The sequence below is a fragment of the Saccopteryx leptura genome, chromosome 1 (assembly GCF_036850995.1).
Source record: "Saccopteryx leptura isolate mSacLep1 chromosome 1, mSacLep1_pri_phased_curated, whole genome shotgun sequence".
NCBI lineage: Eukaryota > Metazoa > Chordata > Mammalia > Chiroptera > Emballonuridae > Saccopteryx > Saccopteryx leptura.
In genome coordinates this window covers 17316930-17326033 of record NC_089503.1, presented here as the reverse complement: position 1 = coordinate 17326033, position 9104 = coordinate 17316930, and the positions used below count along the sequence as shown (strand labels likewise).

At 59.2% G+C, this 9104-nt stretch overlaps 1 protein-coding gene across 5 annotated transcripts; it reads right to left on the bottom strand.

Annotated features, from left to right (window-relative positions):
* Nucleotides 1-515: 515 nt before the first annotated feature.
* On the bottom strand, nucleotides 516-8638 carry PACSIN3 (protein kinase C and casein kinase substrate in neurons 3). Of its 5 annotated transcripts, none has more exons than XM_066361787.1 (11): nucleotides 8619-8638; nucleotides 5161-5233; nucleotides 4809-4898; nucleotides 4499-4655; nucleotides 3526-3761; nucleotides 3271-3426; nucleotides 2477-2652; nucleotides 2208-2328; nucleotides 1903-2039; nucleotides 1407-1528; nucleotides 516-1025 (listed from the first exon to the last, which is right to left on the bottom strand). In XM_066361787.1, exons 3-11 carry the CDS (start codon nucleotides 4860-4862, stop codon nucleotides 910-912), a joined length of 1275 nt encoding a protein of 424 aa, XP_066217884.1. In that variant the 5' UTR covers nucleotides 4863-4898; nucleotides 5161-5233; nucleotides 8619-8638; the 3' UTR covers nucleotides 516-909. The 5 variants fall into 5 exon arrangements, with proteins under 5 accessions (XP_066217884.1, XP_066217874.1, XP_066217857.1 ...); XM_066361777.1 differs by lacking the exon at nucleotides 8619-8638 and adding an exon at nucleotides 8521-8539; XM_066361760.1 differs by lacking the exon at nucleotides 8619-8638 and adding an exon at nucleotides 8144-8197.
* Nucleotides 8639-9104: the final 466 nt, after the last annotated feature.

The following is a 9104-nucleotide window of genomic DNA, read 5'->3' as shown; positions in this document are numbered from 1 at the left end:
CGGGAGCAGGCGCGTCACAGCCCCGCCTCCACAATAGTCCGAATCTATGCCGCGCCGCGCCGGGGCCAATCCGCCGGTAGGATGATGCTGTGACTCTCAGCCCGGCCCACCCGGCTTGAGTGCTGCCCCAGGAAGGTGGAGGCCACCTCCCAGAAGGCGTGGCGGACGATCCAGCCTTAGCTCGGCCGGTTCACGATAGATGAGTAATAGTTAATAGTCCCACCCAGCATTTAGAGTCCCACCGGCCGGCACGGGGAGACACACTGGCTGGGCTCCCGCCTGCCGCTTCACACCAAGCCTGATCTCCAGTCTCTTCCACCAAAGATTAGGGTCCCGAGGTTCCAGAGCAGGTAGCATCTGGAAAACCTTTGCCCATCCCCCGCCCCCGCCCCCGCCCCCGCCCCCTGCTGGACGCCCATGGACTTCCTTCCCCTCAGCCCCTCTCTGGATGCCGTCTGCAGCCTGGCGAGAGTGGAATATCAAAAAAAGATGCACACAAGCCTGACAATGCTTTTTTTTTCGTCCAAATTTAATACACACTAGAACAAGTCAAAAGAGTGTTGCTAGCCCAGAACTATACTCACCCCAAGCCCACCCCAGGAACCCCAAAACACAGAGACCAGGAATTGGGTCCACAGCTCCTGGGAAGACCAAAGTACTTCTGGGGAGGCCCAGGTACCCCTGAACCCTTTTGTCACCTCCTGACCTCATCTTACCCTCAGCCTAGATTCGGTTGGCCCTTCCCTTCCTAGGCACGGCCCCTCCCCTCCCTGGCTCCCAGGACTTTCTTTCTCCTCAAGGAACAGAGGGACAGCTGCGGCACAATGGTTCAGGGCGCTCAGATCCGGCTGTCCAGAAGCTGGGCTCGGCTCAAGATGAAGAAATATTGCAGAAGGGCTGTCAGAGCGGTCAGGCCCCCACACACTCCACGTAATTGGCTGGGTACAGGCCAATGCGGCCACTCTGCAGCTGGCCCTGGCACCAGCCCTGCTCATCCTCCTCACTCATCTTCAGCAGCTCCTCCCCTGGGGGAAGGGGGATTAGTCATTGCCAATTGCCCTGGCCAGGCCCTGTTCCTGCAATTGGGTCAGGGACTGAGGGGGAGCAGGCAGGAACCCAGAGAATCCAGCTAGTGAAAGAGACATGGCTCAGGCAGAGGGAGGTCAAAGTCAGCAAGCCACCCCACCACAGACCCTGAATGAAGCCATCAGGCCCCAGTTGGTGGTTTTGAAAGGCAGGTGAGGGCTCGGAGTCCTGCAGACTGGACCCAAAGCAACCTTAAGAGTCAGAGACTAGCCCTTTAGAAGTAGGTGTCTGGCTTTCCTTTTCCACACCCCTGTTCAGGACAGTGAATGGGGGAGGGAGAGCTGAAGCCTGGAAATAAACAGGAAAGGAGTCCACAGTACCTGCTCGGAAGCTCAGCTCATCAGCTTCCTGGCCAGCGTAGTCATAGAGTGCCCGCACCCGCACCCCAGTGGCAGCCTTTCGGGGACTCTCCTCATCTGACCATTCCTCATCCTGCCCACTGCTAGGAAGGGGGAGGCAGAAGGGGCGCAGGCTCAGGGCACAAGGAACTCCTTGATCCAGACAGCCTAGAACCCACCCGCTGGCGGAACCCTGGGAAAGGCAGGGGGGAAAGAACTGGAAGAGTCTAGTCTGACCTCTGCCGCACATGCCGGTGGGCTCGGGCGCTCCTCCTGCCACCCAGTGCTGAAGGGAGCAGTGGATGCGAAGGAATGTGGCAGACACTTGGCAAATCTAAACCACCATAAAAACTGGCATCACAGCCACTAAGACGGCCATAAGGTCCATGGCACCCACTTTCAACCCACTTCAGGTATGAAGGGAATGAAGGAAAGGAGGGCAGGACCAGAGCTGTACAACCAGGCTCCTGGCTCTCACCCTGGGGACCCCGGGGACTGAGGTGGCAGCACAGCGCCATCTCTTGTGGGCACGATGCTGGTCAGAGTAACCTCATCAGGGCTCCGGCCACCCTTCTCCTTCCGGCTGATTGTCCTCTGTGTGTCCAAGGACCACTCCTGTTGGGACAGTGCTTAGGGTCAGGCTGGGCTGCAGGCTGTGGTGGCAGCCAGAACCATCCAAACCACCTTCACCTACTTCATCTCACGTTCTAGCCTCCTTCCTGAGGTCCAGGCTGAGCCCAGTGGGAGCCCACCCCACCTCCCAGCCCCACCTGGAACACGTACCTCAAACTGTGGCCAGTTCATGGCCATGCCTGGCCCGTGGGTACTGCGCCACCAGCGCAGGTCCTCTTCGTCACTGGCTGCCTCGATACCCTGATGCAGATCTCTGTGGAGCTCGTGGAACCTGTGGCCCGAGGCATCACCCTCAAACTAGGAAACCCCGGGCTCCTGCAGCCCCTTCCCCAATCTCCTTTAGACCAGCCAGAGCCCAGGGGAGAGAGAAAAGACCCAGCCTTACTCCCAGATCCCCGCACCCACCCTGCAGGCCATACCTCTCACTGCTGGAGAGGTCGAGGTGCTGGTGTAAGGTCAGCAGCATATCCTTGAAGAAGAGAAGCCGCTGGCGCTCAGCGGTCTGGCAGGTCTCGAAGGCCTGCTCCATGTCCTCCATGTAGCGTGGGGTATAGCGATGCAGCTCTGCCAGGGTCTGCTCATACTGGGTTTTCGTCTGAGTGGGAGAGGAGGGGACTTAGCACGAGACCTTCTTCTGCTCAGGGTGCCGCTAGTATTTACTGAGTACCTGCCATGGGCTAGACCCTGGGCTGGGCACCAGGGGCAACCAGTCACAAGACACAGCTCCTGCCCTTAGGACCCCAGCAACCTAACAAGAGAGGTGACATTCGGGCACAGCAGCTTACAGAGGCTGGTGAATGAAGACTAAAAGTGAGAGTTAAGATGAAATGGAGAGTGTCGAGTGTGGAGTGAGATGAGGTCCGCTGATGAAGTGTGGGAGAAATCAGAAAAGGCTTCATGGAGGAGGTGGGAGGGTTTGGATAGCAGAGCTGGAGAAAAGGGCACTCTGGCAGTGCACACGACATGAGAAGTTGTCCCAGGAGGTATACTGGGAAAGGAACGGAGCTGGGAAGATCTCAACTGCTCAAACCATCCCAGTACCTGACCTTGTACCATTTCTTTCCCTAAGAAAAGAAGCACCTTTTCCCAGGTTCCTTCTTTAAATGGAAATCTGGAGAGAGAGTGGCAGGTGAGGATGAGCCCAGGAAGTGCTGGGGACTGGGGAAGGCATTCAGGAAGCCCTGAGCTGGGCCAGCCGGTCCCATGCCGGTACCTTCTCTGCCTCCTTGGTGCAGCGGTCCACCCGCTCCTGCAGCTTACGTAGCTGCTCCTGGGAGACTGCATTGTCTGCTTTCGCATGGCTCTCCCGAGTCTGGGCTGTCTTCTCCTCCTTTCGGGCTCCATGGTAGCTCTTCTTGGAAGCTTCAACCTGGCACACACAGGGACAGCTCTGGACCCTGCACACCGTGCCCCGGCCCACGGACTTAGGAAGGGGCGTGCCTCTGCTGCACATCCCTCCCAGGCTCACCTCCTTCAGCCTCTTTAGCCAGGGCTTCTGGGCCTTGCGGAAGCTGTCCTCAGCAGCACGGCTCTCTCGGAAGCCACCCAACACTGGCCGGTGGAAGGCCCCCCGCTGCCAGGCACGCACCCGCTCACTGTCCTGTCCGTGCAGCTTCTCCCGCACCTCCAGGTGCAGTGCACTCAGCCTCTCGGCCGCCGTGAAGAAGGCATGCCAGGCCTTCTCCAGCGTGCCATACTGGGGGCCTGCAAGGAGGGGTGGGGCTTGGGCCAGGCCATGGGCGTCACCAGAGACAAGCCCACCCCCTCTCATTGAGTGCTGTTCCACGTGCCAAGCGCAGAGCAGGAACGCAAAGATAAACAACGATGTCAGCTGCTGCTTACTGAATACCTGCTCTGTGTCTTGACATACCGGATCTCACTGAATCCTTGCCTCATCCACCACCATGAAGGCAGTGTCACGATCAACATTTAACAAGTGAAAAAAATAGCGGCCCAGAGAAGTGAAGTTAATTGCCCAAAGTATTACAGCTACAAGTGGAACTGAGATTCAAGCCCAGGTCTGTGGCATAAACCACCACGCTCTGTTGCCTCAGAAGGAGGAACCAGTGTCTCCCAAGGAAGGCAGCTTGTTAGGGTAGAAAGATCCCAAATCAGAAGGCCTGGCTCAAGCTTAAGTCCTTCCTCGCTGTGTGGCTTCAGGCAGGTCACTTAGCTTCTCTGAACATCCAGAGTGTCCTCTAGAAAATGTGTAGCTCAGGACTATCTCTGTCGTAAGGTTGTTAGAAATATCAAAATAACTCATGACTGTACTTTGCACACTCTAACAGCACGACCATGAGAATTACCAGGAGGACCTTCCCTTTAAAGGGAAGGCAGACGTGGAAGCCTCAGCTTTTCCAGAGGTGCAAAAAGAAGCTGCCCTGCCCGACCACCCTACATCGGTGGCCCTCTGCTCCATGCTAGGCCCAAAGCTGGCTCACCCTTCTCCACGGTGCCCCTCCACTTCCGGGCCCAGTCGGCCAGCTGCTGGGCATAGGCCTTCTCAATGCGGGCGCGCTCCTGGAAGCAGCTGACGAGGTCCCCACACAGCCGATGCCCGTCTTCCACCCGCTGCACCGTCCGCCTGTAGTTGCCAGCCTGGGGCGTACATGGAAAGGGTGGTGTGGCCAGGGGAGAAGCCCCCTCAAGGGCTGGTGCTGACAGCTAGACAACACCCCTGGGCAGGTGGCTGGGCCCAGGGAAGGGTGGGCATTTCAGTGCTGCCCCCAAACCTGGGACCCAGCTGCTCACCTCCCAGAAACTGCCCTCTAGGGCCTCCCCTCCAGCGTCTTCCTCTGGAGCCATGGTGTCCCCGCAGCACGGAATGGTGGCGGATTGGGGCTATAGAGTGCAGAGGAAAGCAGAGAAGCTGGATGTGTTTTGGGGGATAGGAAACAATCCTCTCCTATCCCTGGGCTTTGCCTCCCGCTGCCATCTCCACCACCCAAGGAGCTGTTGGAGCTAGGACTTAGCAGACAGGGGTCTGGAAGTCCCTAGAACGGGCCAGGGTAGGGGCGAGGATGGCAGTTTCAAAGCTCCTTCTCTTGCCCTGGGTCTGCCCTTCCACCCAACATAACACACACACACAATGCACCCCATGTACCTGGAGCCTAGAAATCACTTCAGGGACCTGGTTGTCCAACTCTCAAAGTTGCCACTGTGACTCTGCCTTGAAACTAATGAGAGCAAAGCAGGGGGTAAGGGCGGGGACCTAGAGTGTCCAGGGCGGTGCCCGGCTCCCCCAATATAGTAACTGCTGTCAGAAGCGCCAGATTCCAGCCAGGAGAATGCCAGGCAGGTCACACGATCCAGCTGGGGATTAGATGGCAGGCGGGGGTGGGTGGTGGGCAGAGGGCCCCACTCCCCTGCTGCAGATGAGAGGATGCCTGCCCAAGCCAGGGCCCTGTTGCCTTTCCTTGAACAATAAGGAGACCCTTTTGCAGACCCAGCTAAGTCAGAGGGTATCCAGCCACACCCCAGTAGCTCCCTGTGCTGAGGACAGAGCCAAGAGGCCTGAGTCCTATCTTAGCCAAGAAGCTTGAACAAGTGCATTTTCCTGTCCCCTCCTAAGGGAACCTCAGCTCCCTCCCAAGGTGGAAAGTCTGCCTCCTGGTCTGCTTCTGTGCCAGGGTGGGTGTAACATTCAAGCCTAACAACGAATAGCAATGTATGGGGCCTGACAGTCACAAGGGACACTCATTCTATTCCACAGCATCTGAGGTCCCACCGGGCTCTGTGGGAAATGAGCAACTCAGCCCCACCCTCAAAAAGCCCAGAGTCAGGGGCAGCATGAGGGAGTCAGGTGGCCGGCCCGTTATAGGGGTATTCTCCAGAATCACAGAGGCAAGGTGGATTCCAATCCCACGACACCACCCCAGGGGCTGGAGGTCACAGTGGCACATGGCCACTCCCTTTCTGCCTCTGCGCAGGTTCTCAGCTGTCTGCAGCAGCAGCTCAAGCCCCTAGAAGGAAATCGCTTCTTCCTCTGAGCAAGCCCAGGGGACTTCATCAGACCCAGTGAGGAGAGAATGTGCCTATTTTCCCCAAAGTAGGGCTTCACCGCAGTGCTCCCCTCCAAACAAGTGAACCTCTACCCATTCTGTAAAACTCAAACTGAGGCATCTTATCCACACTTACAGCCCCATTCGCTGTCCCCATTCCCAGAACCCCTAGACCCCTCAGTCAGGGTATAAATCCCACTGAGTTGTGACTGACAGGACAGGATCTGTCTGCAGTCATTGACAGAGAGTTCCTGAGGGTCCAATTTGAGTTTCTCCAGGCACCAGAGTTAGTAGTTGAATGAAAAAAGTGCCATCTCCCTGAAGACCAGGAAACTGCTGGCTACAGCAGGGGTGAGAAAGGTTGGCCTAAGTGGGCTTCACCCCAAGCTAACAGGAGAACTCAGACCTGCAATGTAGGTGCCTGGGCACAAAGCAAAGCAGCTAGCCCCACCAGGGTGCTCAGCGCTTCACCTTGCTTCCTCTTGAGTCTGTCCCATTTGTCCAGAAAGGACTTGCCAACCAGATGGAGAGAACCGGGGCTGCAGCTGTAAATCACGGGCCTGCAGTGCTGTCCCATCAGGCATCCAGGGGCCTGGGCCCCTTGCCTGCTCCAGCCTCCGTGCTCCCAGCTCCCAGGAGAGCTGCCCCCCACCCATTCCCTCTTTCTGGCCCCAGAACAGAGCAAGCTGTGTGTGCAGGGCTGGCACTGCTCCCTCCGGCCTCCCAGAGCAAACACAAGCCCAAGCCCCAGGCACAGCCAGGCCCCACAGTCCGAGCTTGATCTCGCTGTAGGGACGGGCCTTGCACCCGGGCCCGGTTAAGGAGGGCCAGCACCCTATACCTCCTGACCTCAGCAGAGACCCAGATCAGTCTCCAGAACACACTCTGTCACAGGCAAGATCTCAAAAAGCAGATAATGAAAGCTTCCAAGCCCAAGGAGTCAGCACCTACTGTGCCCAGAGAAGCTGACTGGGGCTTGGCAAGGTTTCCACATAGCTGCCTGGGCCAAGAAAGGAAATCCTGAGGTTCAGGGAAGAACCCACTATGCCTACCTGACACAGGTAGGTAACCCCTGCCCAGACCAGCCCCCCAGCTTTCCCCAAGCTGGGGGAAAGCCCTTGGGAGGGAGCCTGCCCTCCTGCCCTGCCCATCCATCCAATCCTGAGTCACAGGCTGTGCCCAAGGGCCTCTTCTTTCAGCAGCACCCCCCCCCCCCGGGGTGGGTCGGCAGCCCTAGGATTAGAAGGCACAGGAGGGGGTTGGTAGACTGGTCCAGAGAGGGACACCTAGGCTCCAGCGGCTGCAATCGGTAGTCCAGGAGGCTGGGGGAGGGGGTGGCGCAGAGAAAGGGGAGGAGGCAGGGCCAGGGAGGGGCATAACAAAGGGGCACTTTTGGAAACCCGACCTGCCGGCCGAGGTGCCTGCTCCCTGATGACGCACTCCAAACCCGGAGCCTCCACACCAATCCTCGGAGCCCAGGGGCTGCCAGGCTCTGGTCTCAACCCCATGGATGGCGCCCTTTGACCGGCCCCTCTTGCCCGCCGAGCGCTGCATAACTCGGGGCCCACCAAGCCCATGCGGAGCTGCCTGGCCAGGCCTAGCAATGGAGGTTCTAGGACTTCTTGGCCAAACTTGTTGAACTCGGTCTCGGCGGGGGTGGGGCCGGCTGATTACTGCGGAGGGGAGGGGGTCCCGCGGTGGACTCCCGATAGTGGCCCGGGCAGCGGCCCCATGAATTGGGGCTCTTTGCAGAGGGCAATGGCTCGGCAGGGAGCGAAGGCCCTTTCTGGGGCCCCAGGGGTATTTGGGGCCCTTAAAAGGCCCCAGGAGACTGTGTGGCCCTCTAGTCCCGAAGTCCCCCTGTCCTCTGCCGGCCTGGGAAAATGCTCGGTGCGCGACGCCGATGAGACACCCCGTCGGTTCGGCGGCAGCTCTTTACGTCCTTGCACAGAGCCGGGTGGCCGGGGGTTCCAGGAGCAGGAGTCGGTCCCATTGCAAACTTCAGGAATGGAAGGGAGGAGAGGGCGGGCTCCAGCCGGCGCTCCCGCCGCCGCCTCCCCGCGGTCCCTACCCGGCAGCACTCACCGCGTCCTCCCAGCGCGCCTCGGTGAGTTGGGGTACGGCCACGCTCCGGACCGAGTCCCGACGCTCCCAGGCCCCGACCGCCGCCTCCCGGAGCGCGCGGGGCCCTCCCCCGGGAAGCCCAGCCCCCGGCCCCGCCCTCTCCTCGCTGCCGCGGCCCCAACCCCTCTGTCCATCGACGGGCGCAGGGGCTGAGGGGATCGCGGCTCCCGCGTGAGGAGCTCCAGGGCTGACTCCCCACGGCGGCGCCGCTGCAGGGAGTACGATCTCAGTTTTGCCCCTCTCCGGCTTTTGCAGAGTCTGGAAGACCCGTGGCAGCGGGAAGGGATCGGGCCCGCAGGACAGCCTTTGGAGGGAGCCTGGGGGTGACACTGCCTTACATTTTTTGCAGGCCAGAGATTTCTTAGAAGTTAGCTCCGGCGGGGCTCACAACCATCCCCTTGTAAGCGTTAGAATTTCCATTGTACAATGCAGATACCTTCAGCGGCTTGCACACAAGCTGTAGCGGGGCAGGGGCAAGACTCCAAAGCCGTGCCCTTTCAATGCACTGCCCTGCCTGCCAATCTGAGCCGGTTCTGAAGCCTGGGACCGACACGCGGTGGGGGTGGGGCAAAAAAATAAGCTCCTCCCTCTCCGTGTTCTTAGTCCCAGATTTTGTGCCACCATTCACACTAAATCTCTTGCCTTTGTCGGTCACCAGCTTTGGTAGATTTTTCCAGATTACCAGGATGCCACCCCACCCTAAATAAATCCTTTCTTCCTCACGCCCTTACCCCCACCCGGGCATTTTTCGGAGCCTGCCGTCTGTTATTTATATCCACTGGAGCGGTCCAAGAATGTTCCGAGGCTGACCTAATCGCCACCTGCTCGGCCTCCTCTCCCCTCCTGCTCGCTCCTGGGCCGTTAACCCGGAGGCCGTGCCCTCCTCCGCCTGGCAAACGAGAGGGGCCTCAGCCCAGGGCGC